We start from the raw sequence: 22,932 nt of genomic DNA on the forward strand, positions 1-22,932 counted from the left end.
ACGCATGTTAAGTTAGAAGAATTATATTTCCCTTACATGGTGGCTATTTTTTAAGAATGAGATGATATCAAATCATTGTTGGCTGAGATGTAACCTTGGCCTGTCTATTGGCAGAGGTTGTTCTCTCAGCTGCTTTGCTATAGGAGGTGGGTATCAGTGAGAGCCACATGGTCTTAACTGGCCTCACCTTCTTAACCTCCGAAATAACTCATCACATCTGGACCCCGCAAGCCCACATGACGTGTGAAGTGTGTGGATATTTTATTTTTGTTGTTGTGAGTTCAGTGCGACTTGAAAATTGTTTGTACTGCACCCTTTTCGCTCCTAAACACATGCCTTTTCAAGACGTATGATCGACTTGTTTAAAGTTTATGAACCGCAAACACTGAGAACGACAGATTTTCAGTGTCTGCAACCCATTTCCAGCGTAACATCATTGAGCTGACACTTTTCCTGTTACAGATGTTCTGTTATATAACAGAAAAGATGCATCCAGACGCATATTTCTATCACCTGCTCTTTGACACGTGGTTCATCAGTTTCGTGATTCGCACAGCTTTTGTCATAACTGTACAGTGCAACACAGTCACAGCATTTAATACATTAAAGCCATGCCAAAGAATTGTAATTAGAAACATGATTCCACTCGACTTGTACGACCTACAATAAACACATGTGGCAGTGTTTAGTGTCAGAATTACTGTTTTAAATCAGCCCTAAACTAAATCACATTTTTTCACTTCCATCTTTAACACACATGCAATCTTTTCAAGCTGCAAATTTGTGGTTCCACAATATTGTCACACTTAAGTTTGTGGCCTAACACTAAAATATTACACATCAGAATCAAATACTGAAACCATATTAAAAAGGTACTCTGGAGTTTCTGACCACTAGTGGTAGTGTAAGGCAATGTTTTCCTGAGCTGTCTATGATTATCACAATGTCAAACATAATTTAAAAATCCTGTAGTCTTTGCTCAGTAGTAAAATGTCAATGGTGCTGTGTTCCTGAAAGCCTCATAGCATGTTGTAGCAAGAACAATGTCCCCTACGTTAACACTGAGTAGTGATACAGCTCATTATTTGACACTATGACCACAGAACAAGACCACAAACTAGAGCTTCTCGATGAATCAATTATAAATTATATCTTTCTCTATTGTAAAATGTCTTTTCTGTAGAAATTGAGCTGTTCTAACATGCATGAACTGATTATTTTCATTCAAATATTAACATAGATTATACCTGGCCTGTCCTAACAACAGCAAAGTGCATGTGTTACTATTTATGCATACATATCTCAGTTTACAGGAGTGTCCTAATGATGGCTGGCTAGCTATCTGTCAACATTCACATCCACGACAGGCATAGATTGAAAAAAAATATAAAACTTCTCATCAATGAGCGCTCTCAGTTTTAAATTTGTTTTCATTTATACTGTCGCTGTATCTCGGAAGAGATCAGTTTGATGTCTTGTCCAATAAAAAACAAACACTAGGGGCAAACTGAGCTGCCTCTCAGTTTGTTCTCAAACGGATTACAGTTGATAAACAACTTCATAGTCATAGCAGTACATATACAAATTAACAAAAAAAAAAGGATATGCATATGTTTTGAAGTGGGAAATGCCACCAACATCTGACGGTAAGGACACACAATGTGTCTGATGAGTAATGCTGAATGTAAACAAACACGTTTCTTTGCAATGAAAAAGCCAAAGCGTACCTACTACTACAAACACACTCACCACAGACAAGATACATGACTTAGTAAGTACTCTAGTGTAGACACAGTTTGTGGCAGACCTGACACCAAGTCACACTACTAGAACACATTGTGGATAAATGTGGCTTACTGTGAAACTAACCCTACAATGACTCACCGTTGAGCCAGCTGCCTGTGTGGGCGAGCAGTTCCTCTGCTGAGTGGCGTTCTCTATTGCTACTTTGGCTACTGTGCTTGGGTCTGTTCCTGCTGGCACCGCCACCATGGTGGCACTGCTGCCGGCGTTGTTGGGGTCACTGATGGTGATGATCCGCACTCCCACTTTATTGGGGATCCCCGAGGATGCTGCCGCTGCACTGCGGTCCTCATTCTCAGCTGGCCTCTTGAGGCCTCGAGCCTCGGAGGCCACTCCATTTGCAGGAGAGGCAGCAAGACTCTGGGAGGTAACATTAACAGTGGAGGGGAGGGAGGAATTGGGTAGCAGTTGCTGTCTTAGCACAGGCACAGCGTGGCCTGGCCCCAAAGGTCCATTGGTTAATTCCGAGGGAGGCTTGGTGCCTACTGCCTGGGGTCCATTGGCCAGGCGCTCAGCCTGCTGGGCTTTGGCAGTGTCCTGCTGGGGAGGGGGAGGGCTAGGGAGAGGGGGGTTTGAGCTGTGACTCTTCTCAGAGGGGCCCACCTCCCCATTCCCCAAGTACTGTTTGGAAGCAATGTGATTTGGAATGTTTTTGTTAAAGTTGCCACCACTGTCACCCCGATCAAAGTCACACACCCCGTTGACTAAAGTCTTTTTGGGGTCGGGGTTGCCCTCCAGAGGGGTGTTCGGGCCAGGGGAGAGGGCCTGCTTCCCATTAGCAGGGGGACTCTCCGTAGCCGGGCCATTGAGTGCCCCCTGGCTGTTCCCTGAGTGGTATGGAGGTAGATTAGACTCCATGCACTTCCGACCATTTAGCAGCTTGGCACCTGCCGCAACATCGCCATTACTGGTTTTGCCATTGGAGGAGTCTCCTTCTGCCAAAGAGGAGTTCTCCATCACCTCTATCTTCCTCTCATGGATGTGCAGCCCTGTGGCATCCTTGGCCTCCTCCTCCTTTTGACAAATGATCTTGTCTCCTCTGAGGGGAGCTGGCAGTGGTGGTGGGGGCGGGGGTGGAGGTGGAGCTGCAGGGGCGTGGTGGGGCACCGTTCCAGTAGAGAATGGAGGAGGGGGAACACCCGGGGCCACCGCCCCCTGGCTGACAGCAGCAACAGCAGCAGTAGAGGTGCTGAAGCCAGTGTTGGGGACCACGGTGAATGTCACTTGTGCAGCTGCCGTGGGGCCCTGGATGATGGTAGCTGCCCCTGAGCTACTAGTGGAAATGAGCTGGCCTGGCAAGAGCTGGACTGTCTGGAGGGCCGGGGCTCCTGCAGCAGGAAGCTGGCCAGGAACCAGCTGAACGTTGAGCTGCTGAGGCTGAGGAGAGGGTCCCTGGGTGCTGTAGCCTGCCTGGTAGATGACCTGTGGACTGGGGGCTATCGTGCTGTTGGGAGGGGGCACCTGTGGAGCGGGTAGGATTAGTTTTCCTCCCGGCGTAGAAGGCCCTCGCTTTGGAAGCAGTAGCTGTTTGATCAAGCTGGACTCAGTGGAGGTAGGCTGAGAGGGAGGAGTTTGGGAAATAATTTGGAGCTGTGACTGCTGTTGATGCTGCTGTTGATGCCGTTTCATGGACAGTGCGTGGCTGACAGTTTGATTAGGCTGGACCTGGGTACTGGAGTGAGAGGCAGGAGGCGGGCAGGGGCTGGAAGCAGGTCCAGGCTGCCCGGCTATCTGGATAGTCTGGGCACCAGGAATGGCGGAGGGGTTGGCAAGAACGATCTGGTGTATGGCAGGGGTGTAGGCGGGGTTCTGCTGGGGGTTGGGACTGACTATTACTACACTCTGCGCCTGCTGTTGAGGCTGCTGGTTAGGAGTGGCTATCGTCGTTGCTGGTCCACCTGACTGGTTTGGCGCTGGTTTGGGGGCGATATTCTGAAATGTGACACGTGACCCCTGGGAATTGGGCACACCTGCGATACTTAACGCCTGACCAGCTCCCACCTGGATGGAAGGGGAGGGTGCTGATACTGCAGCAACACACTGAGACTCTACCTGGGGAGCTCCACCCTGCGGCCCAGACAGGGGAGGGGTTTGAGGCAGGGGTGGGTGCTGGGTGATTGGGGGGCACACACCTTGCACCCTGGCGGTAAGGATGTGGCCCTGTGGTACCTGCTGAAATAGCGTGACAGGTGTCCCTGTGGGCAGCATGGGGGAGTGTTGCTGTTGTTGCTGAGCCGGAGGTGGGGCGGCAGGGTTCTGGGGGCTGTGGTTCTGGGTGGCCGGTGCCGACGTTGGAATCTGGACCACTGGACCAGGTCGGACCTGCTGCTGCTGCTGCTGTACTGCTGCCAGAGGATTTGGTGGTAATTGCGGTGGTAACTGTGGAGGCACCTGCGGGGGCACAGGGTGCCGGGAAACAGTCGGGTGGCTTGCATGGGGAGGTTCCTGTGTAGTGAAGGCCATTGATGGGGCGGCACCTCCGGTGCTGAGGCTGGGGCCCGGGGCCCGGACAAACAGAGGTCCAAGGATGGGATGCCCGGGAGGTAAGCCTGGACACACATTAACACATAAACACACAGAAATGTTTAGGTCCAAGAACAAACAACATAAGCCCCCATTATCCTAGTTTAAAAAGAGCATTTTCAATCTTTTGATTGACTTGTACAAAACCAGAACACTGTAATGTAAGTAGGGCCTCATTGCGAGCTGGACGCAGACCGACAAAACACTGGCAGCACGAGCAACATCGTGGTGGCCAGCAGGGGGGAAAGGAGAAGGAGGCACCTGCACCGAGACTCCTCTCTCCCCCGCTGCTTCCGTCATCTCTCTCTTCGCTCTCCTCACCCCATGGCTCCTATCAGACCACCACCGAGGTTTCCTTAAGCTAACAACACCCACCCCCCGACCCCAAAGAAAGGTAATGTAAGGTGCTTTGATTTCTAACAGCTTAAACAATCCTGGTGACGGGTGCATGATCACATACATTAATATATCACTTGAGGTGTTGTTTGAGTGAATAACAAAAGTCGCTGCCTGAATCAGGCAGTTTATTCTGCTAATGTGAAGTAATGTACAGTATGTACCAGTGGGCCTTTAACAATTGACAGAACAGGTCAATAACTAGGACAACACAAGTGTGTAGTACAGCATGCAATGCACATGTTAACTAGATAGAAGTGTACAATATATATGGTGCAACACATTTGCCGACATGAATAATACAGGAGCCAAAAACTTCAGACTCAGACATATTTTAAAACCAGGAATTGGCTGGAGATTTACTACTGTACTCTGACTCTTAATTAATAGCAAGGAGGCATTTTCTGTTTAATTCACATCATCCCCTTAATCAACCCAAAGTGGGTCACATTTTTTGAGCTAGGTTGACTTTGTTGCTCAATACAAGCTATAATTGCTGTTCACATGATCCTTAATCCTGTGTACTTTAGCAACTATGTGTTGTGATCATTTCCCAAAAACATTAAACATGTAGTATAGCTGAATGGCCTGGTTCCTGCAGTTTTTGTAATCTTGTTTAATATGCTTTGATATATTTGAGATGCTAGCAAAGAGAAAATACCATTCAAACAACCAAGTGCACAGTATACTCAAATATTCAAAGAATTACCTTGTATGTTGTTTCAACCACAGATCTTCAAAATCATTTCAATTTTATAGATGCAAAACAAACAATGCACCACTGCTAAATGTCTTCTGTGTTCATGACATGTGATACAGCTTAGCTGCTTCCTTTCAATTTCCCATGTAAACTCCTCCAAGTGACTTCTTTTCCTTTGATCATTTTCTCAATATGTTTGCCTTTGTAATTAGTTCAGCCATCTTGGTCCCACTGGTACCAGCTCTGCTCTCTCTGCAAATCTGCCAGCATCCTTCTCCACAATATCACTTTTTTGAAGAGCCTTTTCTTTTCCTCCATAGTTCTTCAGCTTCTGACATTGTTTGTGCGATTAACTAAAAACCTCTTCTGTCAAGCACATCAAAACTGACCCGGAGGGAACATATTATAAAAGTCAGCATCTTAGGTGGTCAAAAAAAGATCTGATGCATACCATTTTGTTAACTAGACAGATGGACTTTGTTAACTTTTTTCCTGGGGTGTAAATGAGTAAGTATCAGACTGGTAAATTATTAAGTAAGGTAAACAAAACTACTGCAGTTCAACAAAAAAAATGCCCATGTGTCTATCCAGTCTGATCAACGACAGTTCAGATATTCACAGGAGTGATGACAAGATTTGAATTCTTTGTTGTACCTGGAGGCGGGGCCTGAGGGTCTCCAGGAGCTTCCTGTTTAGCTGCTGGAGAAGGTGCTGCACCCGGATTCTGCTGCTGCTGCTGAGGCTGCTGGTAGTACAGCTGGATGGGCAGGGGGATTGACCTCCGCCTTAGCCCTACCAGGAGGATCTGAACTTGGCCGTTGGCCCTGGGCTCCTCTTGCCGCCGCATTGTGTGGTTTGGAAACACAGTCCTGTGGTGGCAGGGGCAAATTGGATCGTCACATGGGTAAACTGCATAGCTAAAATGCTAAAGGAAAGGTATTGCAATTCTCTTGCAGATTTACTGATCCTGTTTTACATTTTTTAGACTTTTTTTTAAATTAATTCCCTTAAAGCCTTTCTGATGATATAGCACAGCTGCTATTTAATTCATAAAAAGATTTTACATTTCCTGTTCTACACACCCAGTAGAGAGTGCATACCCTCATGGAAAATAAATCTCATACAGGAAGCAATGTGCTTTATTTTCAAAGGTGCATTTGCTCTAAGTACTTCTGTGTCAAGTAGCCTGTGAATACATCATGTAGTACAGTCTTATCAAGCTGCTTATATTCAGGTTATTTATTTTTTCCTGTTGCATAATATGCACACTTCATATGTACGTTTTATTCAGACCTTTCTAGATAAAACTCTACAAGCCACAAATGTCTCCCATGCACTCTTAGACTAAGAAGCATCAATAAAACTAAAGATGCCTTCCAACAAAACATGCTACTATGTTGCTAGAGGAGTTATTGTCATTGTTAAAACCCACAACAGCTATGCTTTGTTAAAGCTGCTCTACAAGAGGCACGGATTTCTGTTTTTTATCTTAACTCTGGTCAGGGAGCAGACATTACTCAGAGCTCTGTACTGGTGGAACATAAAAGCATCACACAGGGGAGGAGTCGGGACTGACCGCAGACATTTGAGGAAGCCATTGGAGTTCAAGATGTTACTTCGCCCCATTTTGCTGCACATGCCCAGGTACTCGGAGTACATTTCTGATCGAGACACGGAGCCCTCAGGGTTTGTCTCAAAGTGTGCGTTTAGCCTGTTGGAGAAACACAGACCGTGAGTAGAGTGGTTATTATGCAAACAAAGAAGCAATGTCTTATTTAAAAACAAGAAGAATGAAAAAAAAAAAAAAAAAAAAAAAAAAAAATCATAACGCATTCCAAGCGGGTCGACCACTAATGGGCTCCTCCAGTCTGCTTGTTGAAGTGTCCTTGGGCAAGATACTGAACCCCAAATTGTTCCCAAAGGCTGTGCCATCGGTGTGTGAGTGTGTGCTGAATGAGCATTAGAACTCCTGATGAGCAGGTTGGCACCTTGCATGGCAGCCTCTGCCATCAGTGTATGACTGTGTGTGTGTGTGTGTGTGTGTGTGTGTGTGTGTGTGTGTGTGTGACTGGGTGAATGCTGGCATGTAGTGTAAAGTGCTTTGAGCGGCCGGAAGACCCATTGACAGCATTAGAATAGAAAATGAAAATCAATACTTTATCTGTATCTATACTCGTTCTTCATTTCAATCATCATATGTCTAGATAAATCATTCTTACCATTGCAGTGTAAATTTCTCCCCATCTAGTTCAACAATACCAGGTGGTGGTTGAGTGGACTGAGCTGGGACCCTTGTTACTGCGGAGACAAAAAGAAAAACCCATGTAGGTAAATTCCTCCGTGTGATTTACTGAATGCTGAAAGAGGGCACTACAAAGCAAAAGAAAAAAAACACTGCCTATTGATTCAATAAACTTCAAGTTTGTTGCCTTCCCCAGGCCGTCCACTAGATGTCAGCAAACTAATAACTTTGCATTAGTGGCCTGTGGAGCACACTGACTGCAAAGGAACAACACTTCCAAGGTTAGCAGGGTTTGAGTCCCACCAGGGGTCACTTGTTATTTCACACACTCATGGCGCTGCCAGCAATTTGGGAAGCTGCTTTCACATCTGCACTTGATTCCTTTGCCACCTGCTTGTATCATGTTGGGCGGAGACAAAAGGACGATCGATTTTAAACAGAAACACATCTCAGCTTTTTGAATTGTTGAATAGGTAATGGAACTGGTGCAAGAGAAACCTGTCCGTTTGATTAGATTCCCCCCCATAAAAATTCAAAGCAATGTATACCAGGTTAGAAAGAAAAAGGATGTCATAATGCAGGAGGCATTTCAGCCAGGACTTGGTACAAAACAAACAAGTTTTAGGAAAGGATACAGCACACGGCTCTAATGTTAGAATCTTGAGTAGCTGAGCAACAGGTGAGTTAATCAGTATAAGTGACTAAATGTTACAGCTTTGGGCAGTTGTGTACTATTAAACAAGTTTTTCTCTCTCTGCCCTAAAGACACAAACACAGAGTGAAATAAAGAGCTGGTTTGAGTTTAATAGATTTTAATAGACTGACCAAGTATCGGCACAACCGAAATTTAATTTGGTTTCTTCTCGGGTTAATTGTGGTGAATCTACTCTGTAGTAGTTTTAGTCAAGGTTGTTCAAGGTTGACTGAAGCTCATCTGGCTCAAACATAACGTTTATGGGATTCCTCTGTTACTCTCTCTTTATACCATGGTTCACATACTGCGGCCACATTGTCATTATTATTCATATGTGATTAATTTGCAGAGAAATGTCCTTACGATCCTGGCATCTGAACTTCTATGAGCAAAGCCAGACTTTTAAAAAACGGCTAATATGTGTAATTTCACATATTTTGCACAGCATGTGAATAAGCTATATGCCAGATTTCCAGTGAACCGTAACAGTTTAAAAAGATTCAAAGTTGCATTGATTTCCCACACCTAGGTGTTAAAATTCACACATGAAAATCCTTTATTATTGCTAAAATCGCTGGTTAAGATCAGCCAGCAACAATCAGCTCTGCTCTTAATCTGACCATTACACACTCCACTCAAAGCAAAACAAGGACTGTATTATCCAATCATTTTACCCTCCTTGTAATTTTCCTGTTTGCCTTGCAGGGGGCAGAACGTACAACCCTTGTTGAGACAGAAACTTTGTCACAATTTATTAGCCTAGAGGGACGGGTTTCACCTAAATCCCCTCTGCGGTGTCACAGATTGTGTATGAGGGACAGACGGAGGCGCTGCACAAACACTCACCAGGCGCTGGTGTTCCCTGCACGGCTGCAGGTACCTGCTCTACCAGCTGTGGTCGGACCTCGGCTGCCTGTTCGGCGTTGGCCTGATGCTCGATCAACCGCACCGCTGTTAGGGCGTCTGGTCCAAACGTATGAAGGTCAACCGATACTAACCGCACTAACAGGTCTAACAAGAAAGAAAGGGAAAGCACAGAGGAGCTTAGTTGAAACATGCAAGGACATTACAGCTATTACAAAGATATCCAGTGAGAACACAATTCAAATCCAAGCAGAGAAAAGAACACCTGAATACTTCATGGGTAAAAGGAGAGCTAGATTGAAATTTGAGCCAGTTACTCATGAGTGGAGAGACTAGAGTGACAAAACTTGGCAGGCAGACAAAATACCAAATCTACTAAGCCCATGTGACTTAAGATTTCAAGCCCTGGGTTCACTTATTAAGTAGAATTAATCTGAATGACTCAAAATTAGGCAGTAAGTAAACTTTTCCACCATGGTTCATTTGGACCACAGCTCACATGTTGAATGATGGTTAAAAACAGATATGATAACAGAGGATTCTTACCTATGCTGTGGTCGACAGACGCGATCTTGCTGCAGGGAATCTCTCCGAGCTGGGCCAGCAGGTACAGCACCTCCAAGGAGGCCATGAGGAGCATGAGGTCAGGCAAGGTGAGGAGCATCATTACCTCCCTGTACGAGTCCTGGTCCACATACTCGCAGATTAGCACGCCATTGTCCTCTGCTTTGCTGAGGTTGCCCAGGATCTCCATGGCTAAAGGAAACGCGACAACAATCATCGCATTGAGGCCAGAGTTTGATGTCTGATCTACATCTGATTTATGCAAACAAATTCCGCAGAGAAAAAACTCACCTCTCATTTTGAGGAACCTGTCTCTGGACATCAAGCATTTGGTGATGGTGTGAAAGATCAGATGGGTCGTCCGAAAGTCAACGGGATCCAGCTGAAGCTACGAGAAGTCAGGAGAAGATTTATTTGAGGATCCCACCGACCAATGAGTCAGCTTCAAAACATTTAGCGGAGTGGACAGACTGTCCTCCGCAGTATTATTCATTGAGATAACAGGCAAGCTGAGTAAGAGACACACTTAAAACACCTATAGTATAGCTTTTACTATAGTTAAAAGCTGCAAGTTGGGAGGCAAAAATACAGCAATTTCATCATGACTCATTACTAATTTCAGGTCTTCACAACAAATAGTGAACCAAAAAGGTGCTCTAGTAGTATTTATATTGTTAACATTCACAGATAAACCAAGGCTTTGCAGTACCACATCTACAGAATGTTTTAAGTGCCCAAGACCCAACCATCCAACTAATGACATCAAAGGCTTAACTGATTGTATCAGGGACTATATGCATGCAGTTTCTAAAAATAGAGGGCTGATTTGGGCTCATCTCTATATCTCATATTAATAAATCTGATACTGAAGCACTATGGCTTCGGAGCCAGCCAATATTTCACAAACATTTTCCATTTCTATGGTTTAAAAACAACCTTTTTTTCTATGTTGGACTTGATGGTTTGGCCTGTATGTTTGTTACTACTAGGAGATGTGATGATTCACCTTGGGTCAAATTAATGTGTTAAAATTATTCTAAATAACAGACTGCCTCATGTGTCACAACACACCATCTGGCAGCCGTAGTCCTCATTTCTTCAGGTAGCTGCAGGTAGAGCTACATTTGATTTCGTTTCTAAACATACCACCGCTCTGTCCCAGATGAACTGAACAGACATGTCTGTTTTTAACAGGAGCTCATTATTTATTCATTAATCCGTTTGATTTTGGAAGATAATATAAGCTTAGTTGCTTAGTGGCTGTTCAGTAAATCATGACACTTTGTTGTCAATGCCGCACGTTTTCATATTAACACGAGCTGCTTGCTTCATTATTCTGCTGGAAAACAACAAGCAAGTGATTCAAGTTATAACATACCAATGTATCATTCATGTAGAAAGCTCTAAACACCCCCCCCCCCACACACAATCTCTTATTAGTTCACTCAAACCTGTTCAGACCACTGCACCACAGACTGTTATGAAGTAGAGACAAGACGGTTTACTGTGTCACACTAACCTACATTTGGAAACATATCTTTCTCATCAGACACCTCATTTTTACTATATTACAGAAGTGACCCAAATCCATAACATCACGTTTCAAAAAGGTACCTATTCAAAGTTGGGTTGGTTATATTTGGCGAAGTGCTTTGCCACTGATTAGTAGTTGTGACTCTACATAGTTTTTCAGCTCTTCTGTCATACTGTAAAATGTTTCTATATTAATTTCCCTTTTTGCTCAACAATGTCCAAACCCCGAAACAGTAACACCAGACCCACCTCGGCAGCCACGTTGCCCAACGTGTCGAGTCCGAGCTGTCGGAGTGAGATGAGGTTACAGTGGGCACAGAGCAAAAGGAAGCGCAGGCACGTTCGGTTGGCCGCCAGCAGCTTGACGTTGGCCTCCTCGAAGGATAGGTTTCGCAGGATAACGGCAATCTGCAGCACCCGCTGGGCCTCCATATCACTGATACCAGAGTTCCGCGGCGGGTGGAAGAGGCTCTGCCAGCGCTCCTCAGACGACGTACCATCTGAAGACAGAACAGAAGAGGAACCATTTAGAGCTCCATGCTAGGTAAAAGGGAATGTGAAATGTTTCATGTGTATGAGGTGGGGGAAAGAGAGGGGTTATAATCTTTTTAAAAACCAAATGAGATCCATCCCCGTTCTCAATTACAGGTATTACAAAAGAAAAATTAAAAAGGGAGTCATAGTAAAGAAAGTCTGTGCACTTGAGCATGTCACAGCATTTTAGGTGTCAATAAATACACTGTGGGAGCACACAGGAATGAACGCTTTTATTGCTTTGTGTGGCTTTTAGCTGTAAGGGCGTTTACCTTGTGCTGGGCTGCTCTTGTCCCAGATCAGCTCCCTGACTTCAGCGTCCTCTACCACCTCTTTCCAGAACTGCAGAGAAAAAAGCAGCTGTTAGTAACACATCTTGATGGATTGTAGCTACTCAATTATAGCCAAATTAGACTATGTTAAATTAACTACATAAAATGACTCTCATGTCATCACCAAATCAATTGTAACAACCCAAATCTCAAGTTAGCATAGCATGACTATCACACAAAACCCACAAACTCAGGTTACTGGGATATCAGTTTACAGCCTGGTAGGCGCTGCCAACATATACGCTTAATCTGGCAGTGGTGCCAGTGAATGCAATTATACCCATAATCATGAAACCATGCACCATGTTGTTAAAGTTGAACTGAAATTTGAATCCTCTACACTTTCTACTACAGAATCTATAATGATGCTGCAGCAACTGCGCATATTTTTCCATTTTTTTCAAAAGAGGATTAAGTTGTTTTTTGGGCATATTTGTGGAAACAGCGATTAAGCTTCAAGCCTCTGGGTGGGCATTTCCCATGGCTGTAGTTGACTGACACCTAAGGGCTGGCGTTGCTAGGAGACCGCCATGGTGCACTACTGACTGGAGTCTGTTACTGTCACTGTGTAGACTACAAATGTTGATATTTCCTCCCTATTTCAATAAGCCTAGATAGCACTGGTTATCACTTGTTAGCTGTTAAAGACACTTGTCCATTTACAACACTTACATTTGGGAGGACCCATCATGCTCTTAAGTTTGTATTCCACTCAGAAAGGGGAAGCTAGTTAGCCTAGCTTGCTAACGTTAGCAGGGATCCTCACTAGACAGCACCTTTTGTTCATTGTACACTCAGTGTTGTGTTCGTCACACGTTATTCAAAGGATGGAGTCCTAGAGAAATGTAGGAAGTGCTCTGGTCACAGATGGAACTAAGGTTAACAATGTCAGCTGATGGGTTAGTTCAACTTCACAGTCTGAGTAGGAAGACCAGCCTTCCCTTGGATAAACCTCTCATGTTAGATACAATGTGACCATGAGCAAGATACTAGCTTCCTGTTGGCTCTAGCTCTAGCTAACTGTGACCTCTGCGCTGTCTTAAAGTCCCAGTATAACAAAAGTTGTAATCCTGTGTTTGCAATTGTTCATTTATCTCGTTATACGCCAAATATCTGTCAAAAAAAAAAAAAAAAAAAAAAATCAGTATCAGACTATTTTTAAATCCCTGTATTTCCTCTTCTTGTAAAACCGTTTCAAATGTTTGACTCATCCTGCACTCAGGGACATTTACTAAAGTTCATCCAATGAAATGTGACTTTGGGCGAGTAAATAGCCACACTGGTCATATTAAACCTGTTTCACCGTTTGTGGGTCATAGCAGCTAAGTCTGAAGACAGACAGGAGTAGCTCAATATTGTACTTAACTCTGTAAGCCCTGCCCACTTTTTAGCAGTCCAATCAAATTTGATTTAAATCCCTCTTGTGACTGTACGTCTCTCAAATATTCCGTTTCACTGGGGAAATACGTCACAGTACAGAAGCTACAGACGCTCCAACTTCTGTTTCACTGGGACTTTAAGGACTTAAAAGCCAAGAGAACTCACTCCTGCATCTAAAATTGATTGATTTCAAAGTGAATTGACCTCCATCCTGTTTTAAAGATGCCTCAGAGAACACTGCTCTCTGAGGTTCCACTGTGAGGAGCAACCACTATATTTCTGGCAGTTTTTGGTTCCAAGCAGCGTTAATTATATATACAGAACGGTCAAATAAAAAGACATATCCACTAGAACACATAACGGGTCACACAATAAAGATTTCTTCTTCTTTTTTTTTTTTTTACTTTACCCTGACAAAGTCCCGGCAGGTTTTCTCCTTCCAGTCCGTCCCAAATACCCCGGAGAAGCTGCCTAGCGCTACAAAGGCACAGAGGGATGGTTAGAGGAAGCATCAAGAGTTTCAGCTTAGTATTCTTTGTCTCCATTCTCTTGTTCTTCAATTCCCCCTTAATAAATTATATCTAGGAAATGATAAGAAGCTAGCACCTTTGATCCTAGAACAAAGAGATGAGAGAAGGGGGCAGCAAATGGGGAAATATTTGCAGAGTCTTACCTGCAGAATAATTGTTCTACTCTAGAGCTGCACAATTAAGATTAAAATTAAGGTTTTTCTAAATAAAAGTACTTCAATAATTTGCATGCAACTTAAATGCACTTTTGACATCCACCATTTTCAATTACAGCACACAACTAATTAAGTGAAGAGAGAAAAAAAAAAAAAGAAGCTCAGGAACGTACAGTCATCAAAGACGCCAGCGTGGGCCAGCAGCAACGTGACCAGTTTGGGGTCCTTGTCCAGCTGCATGGCATGCTTGCTCTCATTGGAAAGCAGAGTGCAAACGTTAACAGCAAAGTCCACTTCGTTGGGTAGGCCCGAAAGAAGAGACAGCACCAGTTTGTTGTAGTCACACGGCGGAGCAAAATCCGTAGACAGTCCATAGCTTTGGCGGAGATAGTCTGGTGGGAAAATAATAAACCGGATACGTTAGGGTAATGCTCCAAAAACTTCCAACTGGCAACTCATAAACTTAAATGTGGTGATGTAATACTAAAAGTTAAATACAGTTGTAGAAACAGGGAAAACAGAAATGGTTCTGTTGTATTTAAAGACTCACAATGAGGAAACTGCATATCCAGCCATCAAAGCAAAAGTGGCACATAAATTGCTTCAACATGTTACGCTGATGTGAAATATAAACCGTAGTCATGGTTACTACTACTGGAGTAGCTAGAGTGAAGAAATGAAGCATGCTAAGACAGACTATAGTTGAAGAAAATGTAGATTTGGCTTTTAAAAAGGTGAAAAGTGAATATTAGTTATAGAATGAGAGATACAGCCCTCAGTTGTACTACTGTTGCCTCTGTACACCTTTAACCAGTTTAGCCAAGATTTATTTTCCTTTAACTGAGTTTAAGCAAACCAAATGGGGCATTAAACTGTTGGGTAAAAGCTGTCTTTACTTCAAATTAGTTCGATGAGCCGTGTCTTGTCTGACCACGGAACATGAATGTTCTCTTAACTTTTAATTGTGTTTGTCTCTGACTCAAACTCCATGATGGGCTTTTTATAATTAAAAGACTTCTAATTCTAAATACAGTGTGTGGGAATAGAATCATTACATGAATCTTATTATTCAGCAGCTCTCAATGATAGATGATTCAGTCTGTGAGAGTGCAATCTACTGGATTAGAAAAAAAAAAAGAAAAAAAAAAAAAAAGGTTTCCTCCCATCCTGCGGTTTGATTTTCTATTATCAATCATTCTGTGTGCATAGGTGTCATTTTCAATACACTGGATGTTTCAATTTGCTGCAGAATCTTTGTAGACGGCTGCCTCTGGAAACCAATCATAACAGAGAGAGGAGTCCTGCTGAGTGAATTTGATTTTCATGCTGAAAAAGGTTTGCGCAGGCAAATTTCATTCAGCAGAGTTGCTATTATAGCTGCAACTGCTCCATTCAAAACCCGCCTGTCTCTACTCGTCCTCCCCCAACACCTGCACTGTACAGCATCCCATCTGACACACGAGTAGGCCTGGGCACCATCTATTTTGTCATACCTTCCTGACATTTCACTACGGTATATTACGGTTCTTGTGTTAAAAAAAACAAAAGTAAACAAAAAAAAAGCTGAGCTGCTGGTGATAGAAGTAATTGTAGCATGTATGACATTGTCTAGCCTACAATACTCTGTGTCTAATATGCAATTAGCCTACTTAGACAAGTCTTTCTGGGTTTAAATACTTGTACTTGTGAATAGATAGGAAATAAGTGCCTTTCTTCCATAGATCCTTGCTGGAGGACCCCATGACACTTGTTGCCACAGTGGATACGACGCATCAGTGGGCTGAACGGAGATGATGATGATGTGCTGGGTGGTGGAGGCAGTTGAATAAAATCATCTGGCTAATAAACTGCTTTTGTAGATGGAAGAAGAAGTCATCAAGATAAAGTTATAAGTGGAATTCGGGACTAAACCCAAAATGCTCCCACACTGATGCAGAGGCATTTGTCTTTTTTTTTTAATAGTCCTGTAACATTATCTCCACCACTCACAGTCGCCAGTTCCACCAGTAAAGACTGACCTCTGGTGGCCCGTGCTGTGCACAATCATACATCACCTCAATACAACATTTAATAGAAAGAGGAGCGTCTGTGTTTTTGACGGTAGTGAAAATCATACATTCAGGATTTCTACATATCCAGGTATACTGTAATAACTTGATACCGCCCAAACCAACACACAAGACATTATAAGCAAAGGGAACTAACAGTTGTTGTAGGCCTACAATCAAAACATGATGAGGCAAAGCAGACCACAGCTCAGCCAGACATTTCCAGAGCAACTGTCCAATAATTAATCACCACTGAGTCTCACCGTTTCAGCCCGGTTCTCCGACCTGACATTTCAAATGTGATTATTCCGGTGATTTATCGAGCACTAGAATAAGAATATTTTAAAAATGCAATGACACAACAACATATTTACTCTATGAGTTGATACGGCAAACTTGTTAGCAAACAGCTGCCGATTGACACATAACACTATGATTCATTTGGAGTTGTGTTTCTGGCCACCTGTCTAATGCTCACTCTCTTTTGGCTCTGCTTTTGGTCTCCACCAACTCCTGAGGGAAATATCTGGCTCTTCAGCTGCTAAATGCTCCGCTACGTTCACCAGCTAAGTCGCTAACTGTATGTTGGTGCCGGGCAGGTGGTGTACAGTGGGGGGTGGGGGGGTGTTTTTTTTTTTTTTTTTTTTTTTTTAGAGTTTTACAGCTGCCTGATGCAACGAGTGTGGTGTGAGTGAAACAACGGTAAATTTGTGGGCTGGAAACCCAAAACAATGAGCTAGTTACTATAATTCCCAAAGTACCAAGTCCCAAGGCATGTCTGCAAAATTTTAATTCTGAATCCTACAAGCAAAGCATTAGAGAAGCATCATTACTTCAAACTTACGATAACAAACTTTCAAAGAGAGTAGCATTGTCAAATGTTGGGGCGGGGGAAGCCAATGTGTTCTTTAATGTCTGACTCCACAAACAAAAGTTCACCACTGTTTGTCGTGTGTCTCTTCCCGCCCCGGTCGTGTTTTGGAGTCAATGGGCTCAGCAGGCAGCGGGGCTGACAGAGAAAAGAGCCTTCGATTAAAAGGTTAGAGGCTCTAATCTAAACTGAGGTAAAGGGAAAAAACCAACAAGTGCTTCCCTCTTCCCTTCATCAATAACTGCTGTCAGGACAGTCAATCGCTTCAGAGCACAGCGAGACTAATGGACAGCTCGCATTCACTGTTGTGTGAGCGCCGTTTGACAGTGCAGACAAGAGGTTGGCCTTGGCAAGTTGCACAAAAAACATTTTGTTTGAAATGTGATGTGGTTACTCAGAGGCTGCCCTTTCATCATGAAAGGCGGCAGCACGCTTAGGCTTAAAACATGATTAATCAATGCTTTTTTTTGTGTGTGTGCAGGCAACTTCCAAGAAAGGTGGAAACGAGCTGGAAGACTAACAATTACTGTAAACGCATGCTTCATAGCCTTGGTTCAAACACGGCAGCACTTAGCAAGGTGACTACTGAATTAAGTGAGTCACTATGCAATAAAAGTGATAAATGTGACGTACAAATAAAGTAGGCTCATGAACTGGACAAGTAACAAAAAACGGAGAAGAAACAGATAGAGAAATTTCTTCTTTTTTCCTCTCTAAACTTTGCAATAAATGTTTTTTCTCCTCTGAAAAGCGAGTATTACTGAGGCAGACTTAACTGAATGGCCTGACGAGGCGGTTGGGATGTTAATAGTTGGTGTTCAAGACTACCTGCGTCATGAGATTATGAATAAAAAATCTCCATGTAGATTATGTTCCAAAAACTGCAAGCTTTTTTAGCAAACTTTAAATTGGCAGAACAACCTAACCAAGAGGCAAAAATGAAAGATGAGAAACCAACAGATTAAATTTAAAGAAAAAAAAAATAAATCAAAAGAGATGACTGCTTAATTGGAAGATGTTTGTACTGGTTTGAAATGTAGGAATATAATCAATTTGATGGTAGTTTTAGCTTCAACCCCCCAGCATTCACATTAGATAAACAAATGAACAGCTGATATGTTTTCATCACACACTACAGTGGATTTTCTAGCAGTTGAAATTAAGTGTTTGACGAGTGGAGCAATTTGTCAGCAACCGTGCAGCATGTAGCCTATTAGAGAAATTAAAGCTATCTGGACCTTAAAATTACAGTGTGCAATCATCAGGGTTGGCACTTTTTTTTTGTGATGATAGATTTCAAGGACTTTTTAAGCACTTTTCAAAGACAAATTATTTGAAAAATAAAGACCAATAATTCACACGGATGTTCACAAATAGCAGTCTAACCCAGCGCGGTGCTATACAAAGACTTGAAGGCTTTACTTTAATTAGATGGTGGTAGAAGTTTAAGGCCAGGCACCGCTCGGGAATAAGGAAAAGAAAATCCTTTTATTCCATCAGGATGAAACTTTGCCAGATTAATATAGACCCAAATACAAGACTTTTTTATATATAAAAAAAAGAAATATAACAGGAAGAACATGTCGTCTTTATTGTCAACAAACTTCTGCAGCATCTCGACACATTGCATAATTATTTCAACAGCGAGCGCACGCTTTCATTCATCATTTTCTCCTGATAGCCGGTTGTGGTTGGCGTACATGACGATAGCTTGCGCCACTGCAGGCTGTGTGTGTGTGTGTGTCACCCATCCCTAACCAGAGAGGGGGACTAAACAATGCGGGTTACCTAGGTGACCAGCCGCATATTTGAACTAGAAACACCTATGAGAGAGCGCGACAGCCGATGACACAGCGCAGCCGTCAGCGAATCACTGCAGATGTATGAAAACGGCATCATTAGGTGAATTCTGAGATGACGGAGCACACGAGGCTCAAACTCTAGTAGGCTTTGAAGGACCTCTTTATTGCTCCAAGCACTTACAATATCTTGATTCTTTTTTTTTTTTAAATTTAAATCCAAACACTTTCAAGTACTTTCCAGACCCGTGGCAACCCTGAATCATTTCCTTCCTCATGGTGTTTTTTTTCCCCTCTCTTGTGAAATAAACACAGCCGACATCGAAACAAACAGCTATTATTGGTTGAGAGACATCTCTATGCATATGCTTGACCTGTGGGCTGACCGGTTTCCCATGCATCTCACATACAGCTGTGATGAAGTGATGCTTTGCTGTAATCACATCTGTGAGGATTAAGTGTTTGAGTTGGCCAAGGGGCAGAGAGAGAGAGAGAGAGAGAGAGAGAGAGAGAGAGAAGACGGAGAGACTGACGGAGTGAACTTCAGAGAGAAAATGAGAATCTGAGTGAGACAGAAAAAACAAGAAAGTATGCAAATAGAAATTAAATCCATCTACCAGATACAGAAGTGAAAAAGTGAAAAGAAAAAGACAAAACAAAAAGAAAGTGAAAAAACAACAGCTGAACTCATGAATCAGAATGAAAAAAAAAAAAAAAAAAAAAGCTTGTGAATAACAAGTACAGCCTGCCTACCTGATACAATGTGTTGCTGGTAGTTATAAGAGCTGGGAATTGCACCAATTGGAAGAGAGGCTTTGGGATTCCCCGGCTGCGCTTCCTCATCATCCTCGCCGAAGTGGTGGACTTTCTCATACTTCTCCAAGTATCTGTGAAGGGGGGGGAAAGAAAAGAAAAAAAGAAACAAAACATTCGATGAGCCAAGACTTGCTTGCTGTGAATTTGTTCTCTACTTTCTCTCCAACACTTGAGTCACTTTAAGATTTGTTTTCTTCATGTATGCGGGGCAGGCAACATTTTCCTACGAGCGCAGACGCCTTGAAGCCCAAGCGTCGTTCCTTCCTCTGTGATACTAGAGTACACACTGAGCTTCTATCGACTAAACACCAAGAATCCCCCATTAGAGGGGAAACGGTTTACTCTGCCACAGACTCTCACAGGCTGTCTCCTTCTCTGGTTCACTGCAACAACGTGAAATGTAAATGTATGAAGCTACTGCAGGTTTAAGTGGATGGCTTTGTCTCTTAAAGATTGATAACCCTGTTTAGTTTTAAGCTCTATTGTTGTATTAAGTTTGGGTGGCTCCATCATGTTTTCTGTGCTTTAATTGAAGAGTATTCACACTACAAAAGAGAAGCTGCAGTGTTAAAGATACAGAGAGAACATATACCTCTATTTGTTTAGGATTTCAGTAACTGGACTGTAAAAATGTAAATAATACACAATAACGAGGACATCATGTGGAATGTTAAAGGTGCCCTCTGGAGCATTCTTCTACACAAACAAAACTTATGTTTATATTCAGTATTATTCACCAAGATGTGTTTTCTCCAAGTCTAACACACGTGTTGAATGCATTTCCTTCCTCATAAAACATGTGCAAAACACCTTTTTTTTTTTTTTTTTTTTTTTTTTAAACTCCGGTATGTTTATTAGCTAGTAGTCTTCTTCAATGACTTAGTTGGCACATGGCTACGTTTGGTGGTGGATCACTGCAACCGACTGTCAATCGGCCAAACGGCATGAAACCGATGGCAGCACATGAGTCGCATCCGTCGGCCCATGCGTGATACAAACAAAAAGGGAGACCCCATCTGTAATGTAGTGCTCAATGACCCTACTGGTGGTTCAAAACTCCACAGGGTGCCTTTATGGTAGTAGCGCACAAACTACCCTTAGAGAAATTAATTATGTTAAACACCAACCTGCTTCTTTCAATTTAAAAGCTACTGTATGGAAACATTTTTGATTTTTTTTTTTTTTTTTTTTTTTTTTTTTACAGTACACCAGCTGTTAAACCACCCACATGTAAATCATATTACATATTTATAGGAGGAGAAACAAGCCGTCGTTGATGCGAGACAGAATCCTTAAACAAGAGTCACAGCTTTTAGATTATTTCAAATAGGGTGAGATGAATCACTATTTCTATATCAGGTTGTATCACAAAGGCTCTACAGCTGTACGTATCGTCAAGGAGACGACTCGCTGATGCAGCAAACCCCCACACTTTGCAATTAAAACATGACAAGGGGAAATTAATTCATGTGACTTTATAGGGCAGCCTACTGTACCAGGACAGTCAGTGTGACTGTCCCTCAATATGACGTCTTAACCTTTCCTCTAATGCTTCTGACATACAGAAAACACTCATATTAATCAGTGGAACAACAGGATACTGTTTCTATCAGCTGAGAGCAGGACATTGAAATGATTCAACGTAAACTCAACTAAACTACAAAGAGATAAACAAGTGGATAGCGAGCAGTGCAAGCAACCAGACAAAGAGCACCACCTACAGACAGCCAATCACCAACAGAAAATTGGAGGGAAAAGACCTCACAGTCTCTTCCATACTGTCAGAAAAACCACAGTAACAAAAACTGAGACAGTTGGAGAATTTCAAAAGCTTAAATCTTTTAGATTCTCACTTAAATTCCAGATAAACATGAATCTACTAAAGGCATGATATGTACATGAGTGTGAAACACTAAAGTGGGGCCATCCACGTATTAGTCTGCACATTCAGTGTAAATCACACAGGTCGATGGTCATTCTAAGATGCAGTTTGATGGCCACTTACACTCAGCACTGCTAGTTTAGAAGTTGTTTTCTGGCTTGACAGAGCTGGTGACCACCGTTTTTTTACCAAGACTGTGGTGCTTTCAGCCACATGAAGCATGATCCACTTAGGAACTGAGGCTAAAAATGAGCACCACATGAGATAAGCATGTCTTTGCATGACACAGAGCTGACGAGTGTCACTGCAGCAGAGAGCAACATTAGTCAGTTACATGACTGTGGGATCTTACAGTCATAGGGCAGTGGTGGCCTAAAGGTTAGAGGAGTGAGCTTGTGACCAGAAGGTTGTGGGTTCTATCCCCAGCAGGGTAATTCTGAGGGGGGGGGGGGCAAGTGAAAAAGCAGCACTTGCCCCTCCCTCATTACCACCATTAAGGTGCCCTTAAGCAAGGCCGATAACCCCATCTGCTCCAGTGGAGCTGCTCAGTTGCCGGCACATCAGACTGTGGTTGTAGTGTAATAATGGTATTTTTGTCTTTTCATGGTTGGGGGGGCTTTAGGGGGAGCTAGCAGGTCAACAGTATATAAGATTAATTTGAGATGCAGCACTGTGTGTCAACTTCGTCTAGTCATAAATCTGTAATAAACATTGTGTTTTGGTTAGGCACCTATTCAAATTTTGAAAGTTTATAGTGTATAAGGGCTGAGGACATTATGATGAAAGTATACGATGGCCATTCACATGCTCAATTATGTCTCCAAAATTGCTGCAGCAATCTTTGGGTCGATACAATTTGTCAATTGTAAAATTTTACTATTTTTGACCACTCAAAAATGGATAAAAATTGTCCAAAAAAAATCCCTCTAAAATACCACATTAAGACACCAAGAGGAACACTATGATTTGGCATCAAAAACTTTTGACATTTAGAGATTTCTGTAAGAATGTTTGGTGATTAGATGGTGAGCATTTCTGTTTGGGGAAATTGCTCAGAAACCCCCTTATTGTCAATATACCTAAAAAAAAAAAGTCATCCATCCTCTGATGCCCAAGGTCTCTAGTTTGTGGTTGTACAGTTTCATGAGACTGTGATTATCAAAGACATCACAATAGCTCAATTTATACAGTGAAAAAAAAATGGTCTCACTACAATGAAACGGCTACTATGAGGACTAACGTCATCACACATGAATACAATCGGGC

General features: G+C 42.8%; 1 protein-coding gene across 2 annotated transcripts in view; it reads right to left on the bottom strand.

Annotated features, from left to right (window-relative positions):
* arid2 (AT rich interactive domain 2 (ARID, RFX-like)) overlaps positions 1 to 22,932 on the bottom strand; it is a 41,752-nt gene that overhangs the window by 4,273 nt on the left and 14,547 nt on the right. For both annotated transcript variants that reach the window (XM_042403229.1, XM_042403228.1), the window contains 12 exons: positions 19,722 to 19,855; positions 14,424 to 14,642; positions 13,975 to 14,042; positions 12,126 to 12,195; positions 11,569 to 11,819; positions 10,078 to 10,174; positions 9,769 to 9,978; positions 9,205 to 9,369; positions 7,642 to 7,720; positions 6,999 to 7,133; positions 6,077 to 6,291; positions 1,885 to 4,352 (listed from right to left, as the gene is read on the bottom strand). In XM_042403229.1, coding sequence (XP_042259163.1) covers positions 1,885 to 4,352; positions 6,077 to 6,291; positions 6,999 to 7,133; positions 7,642 to 7,720; positions 9,205 to 9,369; positions 9,769 to 9,978; positions 10,078 to 10,174; positions 11,569 to 11,819; positions 12,126 to 12,195; positions 13,975 to 14,042; positions 14,424 to 14,642; positions 19,722 to 19,855 — 4,111 coding nt within the window. The remainder of the gene's footprint in view (positions 1 to 1,884; positions 4,353 to 6,076; positions 6,292 to 6,998; positions 7,134 to 7,641; positions 7,721 to 9,204; positions 9,370 to 9,768; positions 9,979 to 10,077; positions 10,175 to 11,568; positions 11,820 to 12,125; positions 12,196 to 13,974; positions 14,043 to 14,423; positions 14,643 to 19,721; positions 19,856 to 22,932) is intronic.

This window comes from Thunnus maccoyii, chromosome 23 (genome assembly GCF_910596095.1).
Source record: "Thunnus maccoyii chromosome 23, fThuMac1.1, whole genome shotgun sequence".
Lineage (NCBI taxonomy): Eukaryota > Metazoa > Chordata > Actinopteri > Scombriformes > Scombridae > Thunnus > Thunnus maccoyii.